General features: G+C 35.9%; 1 protein-coding gene across 3 annotated transcripts in view; it reads right to left on the bottom strand.

Annotated features, from left to right (window-relative positions):
- Nucleotides 1-374: 374 nt before the first annotated feature.
- WDR72 (WD repeat domain 72) overlaps nucleotides 375-19,403 on the bottom strand; it is a 221,939-nt gene continuing 202,910 nt past the window's right edge. For 2 of the 3 annotated variants that reach the window (XM_077764377.1, XM_077764381.1), the window contains 2 exons: nucleotides 8,531-8,635; nucleotides 375-1,703 (listed from right to left, as the gene is read on the bottom strand). In XM_077764377.1, coding sequence (XP_077620503.1) covers nucleotides 1,561-1,703; nucleotides 8,531-8,635 — 248 coding nt within the window. In that variant the 3' untranslated portion in view covers nucleotides 375-1,560. Of the gene's footprint in view, nucleotides 1,704-1,969; nucleotides 2,999-8,530; nucleotides 8,636-19,403 lie in introns of those variants that run through there. The other variant, XM_077764378.1, reaches the window with a different exon arrangement.

Genomic DNA, 19,403 nt, shown 5'->3' with positions numbered 1-19,403 from the left:
CAGGTCTGAAGCCACCTCTCTATTTGTGTGTTTATAATATTATAGATTTTACCTTATATTTGAAGTGCTTTACAGTGTTCAGATTGCTTTCCATAGACCATCTTGTGGAGTGCCTTTGCCCAAACCATGGGACCCTGGGAGGATGCTCTTGCCTCCCCCCCCTCCCCCCACCCCGGGGAAGCAAGGCTCTCTGACAAGTACAGCAAAGATGAGCTACCTGAACCCATGGTGGTGAGCCCTGGGCCCCATAAACTTTTCCTCAGCAATACAGTAGGCCATATGTAACTCCACAATGAGTAACAGAATCACCACTTGCAATTTTGAAAATATGATACTCCTTGGAGGGAAATAGATAATCCTAAATACCACCAAGATTAATGACAAAAAGAAAACACAAGATGATTTTTTAATTAATTATTAATGACAACAACAAGGAAGACACTGGATACAAACAAATTACCTGCTTGCTAATACAATTACTTCACTTGCTAGGCCAACAAAGGATACACACCTATTCAAGAAGCAAAGAGTTTTGAGTTTTGAGTTGTGGTAGCAAGGGATTAGGGTCACAATGTGGTTGATCCACTTAGCAGGGTGGCAACTTGCTATTTCTAGTTCTCCTTAGGAGCAATTTCAATATTGCTGAACTTAAGTTAATACAAAGAAATCATTTTTAAACAGACAGTTGGATTTGTCTACATTTGCATGTAGATATTAGAGAATGCTATTTCAATGTCTTTCTCTAAAACTCTTCATTTTTAGGAATTAAAAGTTTTAATGGTTAATGGTGGTGGCCTTCGGAATTCATATTGATAAAAGAAGATTATAATTATCATTTGATATGAATTATTGAATTTTAGCAACTGCAAAATGTGATGCCAGAAAAATCTCAAAAATCTCATTTAGTACTGTCAGGGTTATGCCAGTTCTAATTTCCTATATCTGGTGATATCATAAAATATTTATCAAGGATTCAATATTGGTTTCCTTAGTCCTCAAAAATGCTAAATATGGCAACTGTTTAAACTTATTTTTATTCTTCATTGAAAAGGGAATAATAGGACATAGTTATAAAAATAAGCTTATTTTTAATAAATATACCAGAACTTGAGCATCCAAATTAATTTTAACTATTAAAATTGCCCTTTTGAGAGAATATATACATATTTGATAGTGCCATCAAAAAAGATGTTTTTGGTAGTCCTTGTAATGACCTTCAGAGCCAGGACACAGCATGTAAGAAAATGTTTTCCATTGCCTAGCTTATTACCTTCCTTTATTTTGAAACTTAATTCCAAGTAGCTTTGGACTATTTCTAATGTGTGTGTGTGGGACGGGGCGAGGTGGGATGTATATATGTTGATTTTCAAAAGATGACAATTTTCCATGATTATTCATATTGATAATATGTTACTCGTTATGAAGTACAACTCAAAAATAATTTCAAGCAATGATGTCATATTTTAGGAGACAAAAAATGAACACAGATTTATGTCTGCTTTAAAGGAGTCACACTCGGGGTGTCTGGGTGGCTTAGTCGGTTAAGCGTCCGACTGTCGCTTAGGTCATGATCTCGCGGTTAGTGGGTTCGAGCCCCGCGTCGGGCTCTGTGCTGACTGCCAGCTCAGAGCCTGGAGCCTGTTTCAGTCTGTGTCTCCCTCTCTCTCTGACCCTCCCCTGCTCACGCTGTCTCTCTCTCTCTCCTAGAAATAAATAAAACATTAAAAAATAAAAAAATAAAAATAAAGGAGTCACACTCACAGGATGTCTATGTTCTGGTATATTCATCCAGGTCAGCCATTACTTATAAGTTCCTTAAAGATAGAGACCATGCTATTCTAATATATAGTTCTCTTCTCTAATGTCCCCATTGCCTCCCAGCATAGGACCTGATGCTGCTGCCCTCAAAAATGTTTGTTCAATTGAAGTGACTGGAACTTCCCTATTAGATAGATAAATAGATAGGTAATAAACTTAACATTTTATTTCCATCTTTATGGATTAGACAATATTTGTATTTATAGCACACCACTTTTCGATGATTTTCTATAAATCCAGGAATTATACAATACAAGGCACAGAAAATAAATCAGATCACTAAGGGCCTTAATAGATGAGCACTTTGTTCCTGTTTATATTGCTTCGCATATTTCAGTTTAAAAATTCCTGCTAGTCAAGCTTCTTTCTGGGAAAAGAGCTATAAGAGTTTATACTTAATAAGGATCAATTGTGATATGCTGTAAGTAGATATATAGTTCACATCCATATGGCCAACAAGATCAGCCTTTGGCTGAAGACATTAGCTTCTATGTCATGAGAAGTCCAAATGAACCTAACCACATAAGATTGGTCCCTGTTATACTGTCTATCACATATTTGGGCTAATTGATGACTAAATGGAACTAGCTATTTGTTCACCACATTTCATGCTTTGATGAGATTTATGGCAGGGTGACTGATCCATATTAAAGCATATACTAAAACAAAATGTCCTAACCTAGCAAATCAAATGAATTTAGTAAAGTTTTAGATTAAATACAATGAAGCAGCATTAAATTTAGAAGCATTGTATCTTACATTATTTAAAAGCAGTATGGTTTTAATGTTGCCTATATTATTTAGGAACTGAAAAGATGGAAGAAAATCTAAAACGGTGTTAAATTTGTATCTTCAGACTAGCATTGCTTGTTGTAAATTTTAAAGGAAAGTAAGAGGCAGGAATATAGCCATGATTTCCACAATGATTTTCAAAAATTAGATCAATTTGGATATTTTCAATCAGTAATTACATTTTCACTACATCCTTCCTAAGGCATTAGCAAATCTACTTACAGTCTAATAACTTGACCGATAACAGCATAGTTTTTAATACAACAATAAACATATGGAATGTTTGGGTTTCATAGTTTGTCCAAATCCAATTCCTATAGATAAGATTCCATTTAGCACAGTTTGCAGGAGCACACCTTTGCTATCCATGAATGATGCCTTGGCTTACCTAGAAAGGAAACAGATGATCAGGTTATATGGTGAAATAAAGAAAGAAGAAAGAAAAAGGAAAGAGGAAGAAAGTGAGAAAGGAACGGAAAAAGACAGGGAAGGATGAAAGAAAGGAAGGAATGAGAAAGGAAGTGAAGGAAGGAAAGAGTTACCTATAATTTCTATATCTTTTCTATCCTGAAATACAATAGGTTACTATAATAAAAAATATTCTTATAAACTAGGCTTCAGGCAAGTGCATTGTACACATTATTATGACAGGTTGTTTTTTCTTTTAATTGCCAAGAAAGATGAAAGTTTTCAACAAGATGAATTGGGCTTGAAATTAACAAATTTGCATAAATTTCAAGTAGCTCAGTTGTTTTCAGAGAAACCCACAACTGCAATTTTAGGATCAAATGTTTTAAATATTAGCTGAAAATTGGCTTGAATTAAAGAATCAAAAGATCATTTATTTCTCAAGCTACCTGGATGATTGTCACTGTAGGCTGATAACTATCACTTAATTTAAATTATTTTGACTATCAAACATACTGAAGCATTGTGCCGTATTTAACTACTTCTAAATACATTTATATTAATGACATGACCATGCATACATAGTAACTCCTAAACCTACTGGCAAAGATTAAAAAAAATGGCTATTTTGTTTAGTTAAATATATATTATACATTCATATACATAGCTACATGTATAGTTATATATATATAGTTACATTTATGTATAGTTATATACATGGTTTTATATATAAGTTATGTATCTATAAAAGCTTATATACATAGAATTTTACATCTTTTAAAAATTAGGTTGATGCTTAAATTTTCCCATTTGAGTAATTTTTAAAAATGTTGATATTGTTAAACTCGACTACAAGAAAGGTCTATGTGTTTTTACTACTGAAATTGTTCTTACTTCTTCTAGAACATTTTTTTTAGCACTAACCCTAAGAAGTGTGTTCTCGATAGCTATGATTGATGGGCTGCTCACACATTCCACATTTTTTCTGCTTCATGCATCATCATCAGCCATCTCCAACACTCCAGTCCTGAATCTGTCCTACTTTCTGTTACCTGATTTTTGCTGTTGATTCATGAGCTAGAATAGTAAAAGGAAAAAAAAAAACCCTCCACCTTGGCTTTTCACAATGTAGAGTCCCCTGGAAACTGTGAGAAACCTAGTTTTGTTCATCAGATTCATGCAAATGCAATATTGATTGACAATGATGTATATAGATCTGTACACATAACGTGCTATATAAAAACCACTAAAATGTTCTATTAATGGCAGAATGCATACTGATTATAAACTACTTCAGAATGACATGAAAACGCTGATCCCACTGCCCTTTTTTTGTACTTTCAAGCTTTCTCTTGTTACTGTTACTTTCAGCTGAAGCTATGTTTAAGTGCACTGTCCCCAGTGCACTAGGAAGTAAAATCCTTAATTTTCCAAGCCAATAAGGTGATAAAAGCTCAAGGTCTCTCATTAACACTTGGATAAAAATTGTGAATGTAACACTAAATTTTTTATCATCATGAGTGCAAAGATGAGGACAAGGAATGCTTTTTATTATATTCTGGAGAATAGGAATTGAGCTTTAATCACTGTGTATGAAGCAGTTAACAAGAAGTTAACCAGCAAAAGACTGCACTAAACTATTTTTGTGATAGCATCTTTCAGATTCAGAAGTGATGGGGCTTTAGAGAGTCAAAGAAAGTCTAATGGCCCTAAAATCTGAAAAAAAAAAAAAAGGCAGCTGTTAAGTTCACAACGTTGTCTTGGTGCTTCTATTACTAGACATCAAGTTATTCCCACAGGTTTAGGGAATGTATAAATGCCAGTGGAGAAGCAAGTAGACTTCACAGAGTCTAAGCCAGAAACTTCAGTCTGGGATTCACCTGTGAGTCAAAACTCTTTGCTAATGAATTATTCCAAAGGAAAGACCCTGCTGAGGGAGACCTTAACCTATCAGACAAGACCTCCAGGTTCACTGACAGGGTCAGAGTAGCAAGAATGCTCTGGTCTAAAGTTGCTTTGCCAACCTTAATGGACTGCAGGCACTCACCTGGGTATACAGCATGAACCAATAAAGAGATCACAATGGCATGATGAATAGGTAGAGTGCTCTAGAGAGCAGGTGAACAACCACTTCACCAGTCCTCTAAATTGTGACCTATATGCACACTCTGGTCCATTTACAAATGGGTCATCCTAGTCACTTCACTGCTGGAGAAGTAGTGATGTCAATTGGGAAATAAACAATCTACCGACCAAGTTCGAAGCCGTTTGCATTCAAAGATAATCAATTCATTATTCATAAAGTCAATCTTATTTTTACATAAATTTTAAAAATTCGATTTTACCAATTACATTTTAAAATGTTGAATCAATATTTATTTTTTACCTTAAAAAATAAACTTAGTTTTTTCTGTCCTTCAGTATCCCTTTCCTCTCTGCATATGCAAATGAATTTATATCAGAAATATATCAGAAATCTGGAGCTCTAAAGCAAATCATGTTTAGATGATTTGCAAAGAAAAGACTTTATTTGGTGAGAACAATATGTATGAGGCAATACTCTTTAACTGTGCTTGGATGGGAAAATGATTTTTGTTTTCATTTTCTATATGCTGTTTGAACAACTGGTTTATTCATTTAAAGTGATGTAATAAGTATATTAGTCATTTAGAGTTGCATAGATAAAACCGTGTAAGGTCAATATCCATTAAAGCTAGGAGACTGACTACATTCAACTTTGTAACGGGGATTTTGCATATACATGAAAATATTAAAAGGTCTTTTAAATGAACAATAATATGCCAGGTGAAAATGACAAAAATAATGCAATCAAATGTAAATGCACTCCTTTCCATACAGGAAATAACAAATATACCAGTGCAGCTATAAGCTTAGCTACGGAAGCACCTCTCTTGGTTTGACAGCACCTTCCCAAAGCTTATCACCAAAACCCCCAAATTTTGCCTTTTCTTCTAACAAAGGTAGTTAAGTGTACTTTCCAGAGGAACACCACTCATACATGGTAAATAGAAGTAACCACCAAAGTGATGTTTATAGTTTTGGAGTCCCTCCATCTGAATGACTTGCTATTTTTTACTTAATTGTTGGACACTGAGAAGTGGACAGTCATATTTTTACAGTTTGAGAAAGTCCCCCTATGCTACCAATTTCACATATCTTCCTTCATGTTCAGTTTTAAGAATTTTCCCTCTCAAATGCTCATACTTCAAGGAAATGCACTCTCTCCTCAAAATCTTTCTTACTAAACAAGCACCTCTGTCAGAAGTGTCTTAATTTCTTGTCACAGAATTTTATCCACACAAGGAGCAATAAATAATTCATGTCATTGCCTCTTTGTTGTGTGTCCCTGAACTGCACAGAGCTGGAAGGCTGACAGCTGTGTCAGGACAAGCACCAAAGATCTGACATGACAAGTGACTAACAAGTTTCTTTCAGTTCATAGTGAAAGAAGACAATGGCCCAAAGTGCAGAAAGAAATCCTGAAACAAAATAAAACTGCTTCTTTCTTTTTACCTAAGTGTTTGCTATGAGCTTATTTCCAACCCACAAGCCCTGGTCATTTTATAGGACTGCCCAGCCCCCTTTATTCCTCACACTCACTTGGCCATTTACGCCTGGCCACGGATCAATATGAGCAATTCTTGGAGAAATACGATGTCTCCATGACAACCAAGCCACAAATTCTCAGTGGAAGGCAGTGAGACCAGTAGTGAACTCTCCAGAGGTTTCTAGGCCTATAAGGCAAGATGTCTTAAAATGCAGGAATGGACAGAGGAAAAAGCCAGAGTAATTCATTCTTTATTACCAGTTTAATGATGTCCGATGTATAGAACAGTACTCACTTTTTAAGTTAAGATTCTTTATCAGTACCTCTCTTTACTAATTAATCTTTGTTTTGATATACCCTTTTGTTTATATCAATCAGATGAACTATGTTGTATTTGAATTTTACTACAATTCCACTCATATTGAGGGATGACTGAAATTTGTTCTACTTTTGAAATGACATAAATCCAATCTATTCTTGCCCAAAACAGTGAATAGTTAACAGACTTAAAAACTTGACTTAAGGTTGATAGGAAAGTATGTATTAAGACAGTTTAAAAATCTAGTCACAACGAGGCAATCTTTGTCAAAACTAAAAGCAGTTTTTAAATAATTTAATAGAAATTTAATGCTACCACCACCCTCTCCCTGTTAGAGTGGGACTAACCTGCATTTGTTTTTTAGATATTATGCCAGAGGGTGGGGTTAATGTTCTGATTAAAAATTTTTGTCATTGTGAAAGGTGCCGTTTCTCAGTTCCATGGGATTCTCAAGCAGAAGTGTGGTTGAGAACAGACACAAGGCAGCAGTTCATCTTTTGAGGAATCTTGGTGTAGTGGAGGGAACTGAAATACAATGCCATCGCCACTGGGCCTATTGGGGTTCCGAGATGACTTAGGGGACCTGACATAGATTGCAGGCTGCACCTTTCACTGAAAATTAAATCTCAGTAGCTCTCCTCGGGGAAGGATCAGGGGACTGTTTGCAGCTGCCCCCTGTCAGCGAAGGCTACAAGATTTGGAAATCTCTTAACTAAGCTGACAGGCCACAGAGAGGATGAATCAAAAATCTGATACAAGGATCAGCACACAAAGATGCAAGAGGGTCGAGGGTACACAGCAGATGGAGAAAACAGGAAAGAAAAATGTTCCATGGGGGTGATAGTTAACTCTTTCACTCATGGCAATAAGGTAACTTCTAGCACCTTATGGCTTTGCAGTGATCCAGGAATGTCATTCAACCTTCATGGGTTTTGTTTTTTTTTTTTTCCTTTTAATTCATTAGCTGTTAAAGACTAGGCGTGTTTTGAAACAAGACAAAAGCAGAAACATAAATCCATGCCTAAGTGTTTCTGACTCTATCCTTACAGTATATTTCTCTCTATTCTTTCTACAAAGAAAATACAAACATAAGTAACTTGGGATGTGGCATGAGGAAAGCTTATCACTTTCTTTTGTTTTGTGTGTTCCAGTCATGTCCATGAGTCCATTACTGTTATGCCAAAATCCTTTCATCCAGGTTAGAGCACTGTTGGTATTTAGTAAGGTAAATAGATCGTATTGATGACAATCTGTGTCTCTTTTGCCTCTAACTCTCTACTTCCACTTGATCCCATTGTTTGAAATATTTAAAATGCTGCCACTTCTCCAGTTTTCAATCTCCGCCTCTATTCACCAGTTTAGCTTAAAATTGATGATAATGAACTAATAGTGTCAGCTTCCCTTCTCAGTCATAAAGCCTTTGTACTTCCTCCAACTGAATTCTTGTTGAAAGAGGAAAAGGTAACAGCTCCACACTGTGACCCCTGGAGGTGACCATTAATTTGACAGTGCAGCTGCTAAGAGAAAACAGCATTACAATGTCCTCCCCGCCACCTCCTTCCAAGGACCCCAAAGCTGTGTCAAATTTATCATTTTATACTTGACTATTCTTAAATGGCTTTCACCTGGACTCTCAGACTCTTCCAAGACACATCTGTCAGGCATGTCCTCAGTGTCTTGGAAGTTTGCCGAGTTTGAGTCGCTGTCATGCTTGACCGGACTGACTGGAGCTATTAAAAGGCGAGAGAGGGAGAGAGAGAAAAGAAAGAGAGAGCAATGAAAAAGTAGTAATAAACATCACTGAAACATTTCCTTTCAGTTCCACAGATACTTCCAGGGACACACTATGTAAACACAAATAATAAATTGAAATAAAATGTATCCTCTAAGTATGTATTGGCAGACATGTAATTAGTTGAAAAATCTATAGATGAGACTTTATCTTACAAGAAAAATAAGTTCATGGCATCAGCTTAAAAGCTACAAAGTAACAAAGCGATCCCTTTGAAGTAGAAATTGTATTTTTAATGCATAAATCTAAAACAATATAGTCAATTAACAGCCACAGGACACAGATGGAACATTGGACTGGTCAGTTAGACTCTGTGGGTGCAATGGTTCCTTTTGTCGCACAAATCACAGCTGATGAACACTTTTTATGCATTTTGTTTCTCCATCAAATTAAAACCTCCAAACACCAAAAAGATAGAAGCTTTATACAAATAAAATTTAAAATATAGAATAAATACTTCACAAATGATTAATAAGAAGGGCTAATGTTTTCAACGGTGACTTCAGACAACTTGTCTCCAAACAACTTGTCTTTATTATCTGGGTAGGAATTATGGGCAGAAATAGAAATGAGCACAGAAATCTAAAATTTCCTATAAACACATTATACCACTAGTCCACTAGAGACGGTCTCAAGTTTCCACATTTTTGCATAAGTTGTAATATTTAGTCTAACTTATCTCCCTGAGTAACGTATTTCCATATTATATTCATTCAAGGAATCACTTGTCAGGAAGAGTGAACATTATCTTCATGAAAAAAACTCCTTGAATAACAAAACAAAACAATCTTGGAATAATATAAATTATGTCACACTTACTTGTCTGAAGCCAAACAACATAAATATGTATATTATTGACTAATTTTATCTATCACAAATTGCTGCAGTAAACACTACTACGGTCTCTTCAGGTCTTGATAACACACACGACATATTACTTATAGGCCATAAAAACAAAAAAGAAAATATATAAGCCATTCTGAAATAATATGTTTGTTGGCACAGGGGAATAGGCCTGGCCACTGTTCCTAAGCCTCCATTAGGAAATGATAGAGCAAACACAGAGGCTGGAGGCTGTGTCACTTCACACATATACTCAATAAGTGACACATAGGAATGCCACCCAAGGTCTAAAGCAGCATGAGTAGAGTTCACTCTGCCCACACTCATCCTCTTTCCATGGAGTATGTAAAGCACTGGTGATCACAACCTGAGGCCCACCGTATACACGCCTTAAAGGAGACTAGTAACATAATTCTGATACAAATTCAGAGTTTCACCTATCTCTCAGAACAAGGATAGTTCTCTTCTGTTCTGTCAAAGTGTGAGCATAGAGTTTGAATCCACTGCTTCTCTAAAACCTTTTACTTGAGAACAAAATATGAGAAAAGCGTATGAAATTCTGGCACTTAAGTTTTCCAAAAAATATATGGAAGTATGTACCATGTCTGTTTTATTCACCTCTATGTGTGCTGGGCCATCAGAGGTATTCTTAAAAGGATTTGTGGAATGAATGAATGAACAAATGAATGAAACAGAGGTAACATGCTAGATGTCCTGCTGACTGCAAAGGATCTGTGCTTTGAATTATCTTCAATGAAATCTATTCAGTTTTTTGTTTAGGCCCACTTGAGACAAAGGATGCATATTTATAAAATGGGGAGGGGGGTAATCTGTAATTTGGAGGGGAGACTATGTGTCTCCCTAAGAGACTATGGCCTAAGTATTTATTGGTGTAACTGCCTTTAATTTAATTTTCCTTGGTTTAGATCATACTTATAGATTATTTTTGTAATATGTTTAAGTGGATAATTAAATGTATCAAAGTTGCAGAAAACTATTACACTGGTTAAAATTTACTAGAGTGTTTTAATATTTTATCCCTAAATATCTTGTTAATTTTCTGAAATATTTACATTGGTACTTCTAATAGGGGATTAATCATACAGCTAAATCTATTATTAACAGCCAATGAATTAGCACCTGTGTTTATTTGGGCAAATGCACTCCACTTGTCGTCCCATACATTATCTTTCATAATTTAAAACTCTCATTCATTCATTCATTCATTCTTCCAGAAAGACACTGTAATAGATATAAGAATCTCAAAGAGGAGGAGAGCATGGTATTAGAACTATAAAGCAAATACCAGTAACAATTTTTAGTGACAATAAAGTGGTCCCTGGTTGACCTGACATCCCAAACCTCTCAAGAAAGTCAGAAAGTTAGGTATAATTGTAGCTGAACGATCTTCATTAAAGTCATACTAGTAGGTGGCATGCGCTATTTTTGTCTCTACCTCTGATTTTGAAGGATCTCGTTTGTGAAGGGGTAGGAGAGTAGAAAGGGTTATTCCTCAGATATTTTGCCCAATTACATTTTAGCTTCCAAATTTGAAATGTTACACGATTTGTCATTTTTACTGACTAATTTATAGAGTACCTGGTTAAATTTACTATAGAGGAAATACCTTCATTCTGTCAGTTGGGAATGGCAGACATTAGAGAAGTTAATTATTGCCATTCCACTTTTTCTTTTTTGAAAGGCTAATCTTTGCTATTGTTCTTTTGGGTGTTTTCTGTGATGTTTCATCATTAAACTCTGACATGATGTGTGACCAGGGCTTCTCTAATGAATCATTTCAAAAACAATGAAATCAACAAATATTGATCTAGTGCTTATTAAGGATAAAACTCTGTGCCAGACTATGTGAGGGGTGAAAATTAAAAAAAAAAAAAAAGACATTTTTAATGTGCCCTCATACAACTTGTGATATAGTTGAGGTATAATGAAAAGTAACTAGTAGAAGCATTAGAGACAATATCCCGAGAGTGACATAATTTTTAGGAATGCAGAAGTAATTCTCCTGTAATAGGAGGATAGGGAAGTGAATTTTGAATTAGATATCCTTGAAAAGGAATATGGGTAGCCTAAATGGTGCTCATTCAAGAAAAAAGAAAAAAGGAGTGAGCCCAAGCATGGTCAAAAAAAGTACATTAGCCTAATGCCACAAATGTGTTTAACAGAATGTTGCTGCCTACTTTTTTTTATATGCATTTTTAACGAATTCTCTTAACATGTCTCTTTAAGCTTTCCCTAAGTTGCTGTTGTGGCTAATTCTTCTCACCTGTAGAAGTTAGCTATAGACAGGTTTTTCCTTGCTCTAGATAGTCAATAATTTGATCTTTACTGATGGTGGGCCCATTTATCACAGTAAGTTGTCCTTTCACTATACATATTGACTTTTATTTATCAATACCCAAGTCCATTTGTAGCTCATCACTAAAGTTCTTGGATATTTTCAGTAGTTTTTGAAGATGCATTTTAAAGCTTGGCAGAGAGATACTTTTGACATCAATATAGTGCAAATGATTGTTAGGTTCATCCTTAACTTAAAATCAACTGTTTATTTCCTCTGTAATGGATTCTGATATAGTCCACATTTGGAGGAAGAGGGGCAAAAAAGACAAACTCTTCTTGACAGTTCTACCACTGAAAGATGTAAAGCTCTTCCATTTACTCATCATGTACCTCAAAATATTGACGGCTCAAAGGCCAGTGTTCTTAATATCGTTGTAATGTCTTTGGTAGCAAAATAGAGAAGTCCATGTACTTTGTATGGATGTGTTTGACTATAATGTGTTTAACTATGAATATGATTGTAGATATTAAATAAATGAATAGTTAAATGGTAGAAAAAACCCAGAAGATTGTATGACAAAGACACTATAGAAAGATTTACTGTAAGACAGTGGGTGACAGGGTCATCAGTGGTTATGCTCCTCCATCTCCCTCTATACCCTGTTTTGGTTTCAGTTAACCTCCAAAAATTCCCTCTTTCCTTTTGCCATCATTTGCAGAAAGATGGTATTTGCTCTTGAAGGTGGCTAGGTCTAGGCAGCAAACAATTCCAAGAATCTTTCCCTCCACCCTCAGTAAGACAAGAGAATGACCACTGGAAAAATTTCCATTCACCTCAACAAATAGCAGCTGGTTCTTCCAAGCAAGGCCAGTACTGTAGACTAAATAGAGCCCTTATTAAAAATCCATGTCATTTCCAGTGTGAATAAAATCTGCAGTACAAATAATGTTTTCAATACAATGACTTATGAATGATTTTAAAATAGATCCCATCCATCATATGTATGGACTTTTTGGAATTATTGAGGATATTTATAGAAAACCATTAATAAAAAGATATAATAGTTTGAAATGTTGGTCTGAATAGAATAAATTACTATAGGAGCAGATAAAAGTCAGAAAAAAATCTTACTCACATCTTACTCAAGAGCATAAAAATAGTGTACAGGTTGCAGAAGTCAGGAAAGACTAGAAAACCACTCAAATTTGTGGAATGAGCAATGGAGAAGTCAAAGGCCTGAGTTTAGATCTACTAGCTCAATATGGTGGCTAAGAGGTGATCACTTTCTTGGTTGATCATTTAGGTCTCTTGTCAATCTTAAAGCATCACTGTGAATCAATTAAACAAACAAACAACTTTCTACAGACTTAGAAGAAAAACTACATTAAATTCAAGAAGTAAATACTAATGCAACACTCACAGATCACCAAAGACTGCAATATATTTTAAATGAGAGGGAGACATAATCAGTGAAAAGACTTGAAGTGATAACACCAAATTTGTAAACAAAGGAGATGCCATTTGAATAGATCCCAAATTCACTTTACAAAGTGGTTCTCTCAGGACAGATGACTTATCAGGAAAACATATCTAGCTAAAGAATTATGTACTTATTAACCCTACTTTAAGAGTATCTACTGAGATAATCAAGTGATAGGACCTCTTAATTATATTTGCATAGTATTAGCTACATCCTGCACCAGGCTTCAGGCTTATTTTTGTCACTAAGGACTGGAAACTGGGAAAAATATCACATAAAGATGCCCAGAATTAGATAAAATGTCTAATGCTTTTTTATAACTAAGTAATAAATGTTTTATGGACAAGTTAAGCAGGTTGAGATAACATTAAACTTATGTGTTTTTGCTATCTCTCTGCAATTGTAACCTGACATGGAATATTATTTTCTGGATGACATTTTCTAGTATGAATTGCTTTAAGGATGACATTTTCAACTGGTAGAAAAATGAATTTTCCAAAATGCCGGGAGGGGTAACTCTTACTTTGGTATCCTTACTAGGTATATAGAATTAAAGTTGTTATTTAATTTAAATATTTATATACATATATATATTTATGTATATAAATATATATCACACACACAGGATCACATTGTTGACTACTTAGTCTAAGGGGAACAAAATCTATCTGTAGCTAACTTCTACAGGTGAACTGTATGTCTAGAACAGCCAACCCCAATTTGGAGGAAGGAAAATGTGAATGATAAAAATAATAATCAATTTTGAATTTTTTTTAAACAATGTTTAAAACATTGAAAACCAATGGTTAATTTCACTTGTAGTTTAAGGGAAAAATCTCAAGGTCAAGCCTAGAGTTTACAACTCAAACATTCCCAAACAACCCTGCGATCTATTATTAATGTCAATAGTCTACATAAAGAAGGAGCCCCTATTTTCTTTATTTCTGAGTGAAAAATGAAATTTCTCATTGTTTAGCATCCATATATATATGAATTGTAACAAAATATGTATCAAAAATTTCATTATAGAGATGAACTTTTGAGTTACCGGGGAGATATAATATGTTGTGCTGGACAAAAGTGAAATTAATAGGACTCAGAAGATCTGTTTTTTAATTCCATCTCTGGTCCAAATAGTGTGACCTTGTGATTTTGAGTATGTCATTTTATTCTCCTAGACTCAGGTCCTTTTATTAATAAAATAAGTGAATTGGACACTGGACAACTTCCTTGATACCTTCTGGCTCAGAAACTCAAATACTCCTCCAGTTAAAAATTCAAGACAACCAACTATTCAGTATGTCATTGAATAAGATACCAAGATGGTAAATGGCTACTATACTAGTCTTAGAAATAGCGGCGCCTGGGTGGCTCAGTCGGTTAAGCCTCTGACTTCGGTTCAGGTCATGATCTCATGGTTTGTGAGTTTGAGCCCTGCATCGGGCTCTGTGCTGACAGTTAGCTCAGAGCCTGGATCCTGTTTCAGACTCTGTATCTTCGTCTCTCTCTGACTCCCCTGCTCACGCTTTCTCTCTCTTTCTCTCTCTCTCTCTCTCTCTCAGAAATAAATAAATATTAAAAAAAGAAGAAGAAATAATGAGGACTTCTAAAGCTCTTTTGGATTTAAGTAAGATTGGTACTTTCCTACAAGTGGCAATGTCTTGTCTGACTGAGAGACAGAGGACATCAAGGCAGCTTCAGAGGGATACTTGGGTAGCTGCAATGGTAGGGTCAGGCAGCCCTATGGAAAGATGACCGAGAAAGGTCTGAGGCTGTAGTATGGCTACTCATGAGAACAAACAAGGTGACTCCTTGGCATAGAAGAGCATCTGTCAGATGTGTACCAATGGTGCAAAACGTGTCTTTAAAACCAAATCTTTTTTAAAAAAACTTATATCTTACCCTTCTTAGAATCATATTTATTCAATTAATTTCTTTAAATAACCTCTCTTTTTATCAATCACTTTGGCAAATAGGAACTTTGGTACAAGATAAATCATCCTAAACTAAATTAACTGGGTCCATGTAATAATTGCAAGAAGCACAGATGCAGTGGATGAGCCCTGGTACAGACCTTACATGGTCTAAGTTAGGTTAGGCTTCATGTGCGCTGGACTCCTCTGAGGCCTGGCTCCATCTTGGCTTTGGGGCCCTAGGCATGATGAGCTTCTCAATTATCATTTGTCAAGTGAATGCAGAGATGTGGTGTTCTTTGTGGAATTAATTGTGTTTTTCTCAAGTCAAATCTCTTAAAGTGCAACTCTTTCTATTCCTTTTATATGTAAGGATAGGGCCAATGAAGTCATTTGTCTTAGTCAGACCTGACATGAAAACCAACTCTAATCAAATTATCTAAACAATCAGACTGAAACAGACTACAGAGACAGATCAGAGGTAGGGTGGGGAGGGTATGACAAAGAAAATGTGTAAGTTGGGAATTGGAAAGGAGAATAAAAGGTAATGATGCAACTCTTTCTTCTCTTTTTGCTGTGTTTCCTCAGTCCCCAAAAGAGTAATTCTTGGGCTACCAATAATAGTCTTGCCTGGATTTCTTTATGTATTCCTTCAGAGTATCATTGCCTTGGCAAGCAGTGTTCCCAGGAGAGAAGGGATGAGCAGGTGAGCAGGCACCATTTTTAAAAACATCAAATCAAAATAATTTGCTCAACTTTGGTTCCTGAACATTAATGAATAAATTCAGAGTGGAAATAACTCAAAGAAACATTATCATTATTTTTCATATTTAAGTATCATCATTGGGTAAAGAAGATAATTTCTAGATGCAAGAAATAAACTGGTCAAATTAGCAAACTCAATCCCAGCTTGCTATGTTTACCAGAGAGATAAATATTCAAGACAAAGAGATTCAGGAATATCTTATCTAAAAGGACTCTGTCCTCACTAAAAGGAACTATAGGTGTTGGATGGGTTCTAAGAATGTACAGAAATTAACTCTCACGCTCTTCATGCCATTTAGGTTCTGCAAAACTCATTTGACTTTTCTAGTAGAACCAAATCCTAGGGTAAATACACAAATGCATTCATTTTGCTTTTCAGAAGTTCAAGAAGTTGAAAGCAGGAATAGATTTCAAAGATGAAATCAAATATATCCTTACATATTGATAAATTGAAGAACAGTCAGTAAAGGAAGAATTCTAAAAGGAAATTCATAGTCAGCTTCCCAGCTTGAATTTGAAAATTTAGAACAAGGTCAGGAAAACAAAAGAGACCCTTCAATCAAAAGAGCAACAAGCTAGCATTTGAGACTAGAGATAAATGTGATTTATATATGAACGTAAGATAAGGATTCCCAGCATAGGGCAATTTAAAGCACAGCAAAGTCTACAGTTATGCCAAAAACATTTTTCCTCTTGAATCGGTGGGAGAAGAAACTGTCAAATGGCCTGACCATTGGAATTCATAAGAGCGGCAACCCTTCCATAGGCTGAACCTAAGACAACACCATCAGCATGTGGAGGATAGTTGGCAGGCAGTCTCAAATTCCCAGCTGATAGTCATCTCTATCTCAGGGGAGAACGTTTGTCTCAGATGGTTAATCAAGTGTCAGAGCTCTTTCATCTCCTAGATAGGAAATGGAAAGTAAGGAAATCAAATTATCTAGACTATGCCTTAGTTTTCTACTCCTTTGTCAACATTAAGAAGGATGCAAGGAAGAAAAGGTCTAAGTTACCGCATTTTGTGTCATTAGGCTTGGTTACTCTGAAGGTGATTTATTTTTATTTTAATGACATCAAATGCTATGTTAGTGGACTTGAGAACTTACTGAAATTGAATGGAAGATATGCTTCGATGCTAATAAAGTGCTTAACCACTGTATTATAATATAATCAGTGGCAAGCATCAGTCTCTTATACATGCACTCCTACCAGACAGAGAAAGCATAGGTGGTCTGTTGGCATTGATTGTTTTTTATAGTCATGCCTATAAAATGTAGCCACTCATTTCAAAATATTAATTTTGCTGGGGGATAAATCATTGAAAGATGCCCTCTCAAATCCTCAAGCTGAGTCAGTGCATAACACCCAGTATTTATATTAATATCTCTAAGAGACGATTGTTCAAAATATAGCAATGACCTTGGTACGTGGTAGAAATTCGCATTTTCATACTAAGCAAACCAGTGGCATCTCTAAATAAAGGATAAGAGAAGCATATCTAAAGAAAGCAACATTTTAAACAGCAAACATGCATATGGATAAAGGGAAGCCAGGAACTGTAATCTAATGAGTCTTTCAGAAAACTATGTTCAAGACAAAAAAAGATGTTTTCATAATGACAGAACTAAGTAATAGGTAACAAAAGGCAAGGGACAGATATTTCTAGATAAGACAGTATAAAACAGTGTCCTAGATCATTGGAAAATACTCTTCCTCCTAAACTTTTACAAGTTGTTTGGAAGAATACATGGTTAAAATCTCCAGAACTATAGATAACACTAAGAGTTCCTGAGTTGTGAAATATGAGGCTAATTCGATTATCTATGGAAAACAATTGAAAGGCTGAATCACTAGGAACACGTGCTGTGTACACATTTCAGTGTAGTAAAGTCTGTGAACTATTTAAAGGAAACATGATTCAAGCAACAAGTATATGTAACAAGGACATGGTCTGAGCTGTCATTAACTATGACTCAAGGACATTAAGGCAATGTAAAAATACAGGCAAATGGTTAACTGCAGGCTGGCACTTCAGGAAGGGGACAGTCAACACAATAAACCAACCACAAGAGGGGCACCTGGGTGACTCAGTCGTTTGAGAGTCTGACTTCGGCTCAGGTCATGATCTCACTGCTTGTGAGTTAAAGCCCCGCATCAGGCTCTGTGTTAACAGCTCAGAGCCTGGAGTCTGCTTTGGATTCTGTGTCTCCCCCGCCCCCTCTCTGCCACTCTCCCACTGTGCTCTGTCTCTCTGAAAGATGAATAAACATTAAAAAAGAATTTGAAAAGAAAAAAATAAATAAACCAACCACAAGAAAACCAACAATCTGGAACTGGATTCCAGCCCCTGGATCTGGAGCCCTGTATGTGCCTCCAGAGATTGTAGCCAGTGTAGGAAATGGTGGAATATTAAGAGGCCAACCAAAGGTCTGGGAGGAATTAGGAGAGTAGAGAGTCTATATCATATCAGAATATCTTAAGAAGAAATTAGGAAGACCAAAGACTCCAGCATGGAAGTAAATGTGAAGAATGTGACTGATATTTGCAAACTTCCCAAGAAATTATATATGCCTGCTACTGCCATTTTCTCTTCTCTAGTTCCTCCAACCCCTCAAGGTGATTATGCTGTCACCCTACTTTCCAATTCCATTGTCACTCCTCTATTTTAATAGCCTGTTAAGACGTGTCTCTCCCTCCAGTAACTCTTTAAATTGAGCCAAGTCATATCCCTAAAAGCAGGGTCTGATCTTGTGGCTTCTGTGTAGAAAAACCTGCAAGCACCTCTCTTCAGTCAGCAATGGAGAATTCTGGAGCCATGGTTTGAAGACCTTTCATAATACAACCTCAATTCACACTTAGAGGTTTCTCACTGCATGCTGGCCTCCTCTGCTTTTCCCTATTTTAGACTCTGATCTCATATATTATAGGTGAATGAGACCACTCATTGTCCCTTGGGTATGCCATTTCTTTTCTACATCAGTGCCTGTGTGAAGATCCCCAACTTGAGATATCTTCTCTCACCCCATATGCAATTCCCTACTTGACAAAATACTCCCCCTTATTCAAGACTCAGCTCTAATGCTACCTTTTCCATGAGGTCTTTATCATCCTACCAGACATTAATTTTTCTCCCTTCTTCTGTGTTTCTTAGCACTTTATTTGGCTTGTGTTATTCTTCTTATCCCTCATTGTCTTTATCATTCTCGTTGCTTATGTCTGACTACCTCACTGGGTTACATTTAATAGGGAAGAAAGATATTTAGACACATCTAAAATTTTGAGACTGATGTCACGAAGACAACTGTTCTTCTCTAGTGAATCCTAGTGCTACAATCAGAAGACTGGGCTAGAAGAATTACACGCCTGACTTAGTGTGCCTTTTTCTGTCCTCCATAGCTTGTCTCAG

This window comes from Crocuta crocuta, unplaced genomic scaffold (genome assembly GCF_008692635.1).
Source record: "Crocuta crocuta isolate KB4526 unplaced genomic scaffold, BGI_CrCroc_1.0 scaffold102, whole genome shotgun sequence".
Classification (NCBI taxonomy): Eukaryota; Metazoa; Chordata; class Mammalia; order Carnivora; family Hyaenidae; genus Crocuta; species Crocuta crocuta.
This window is presented reverse-complemented; position numbering and strand designations above follow the sequence as displayed.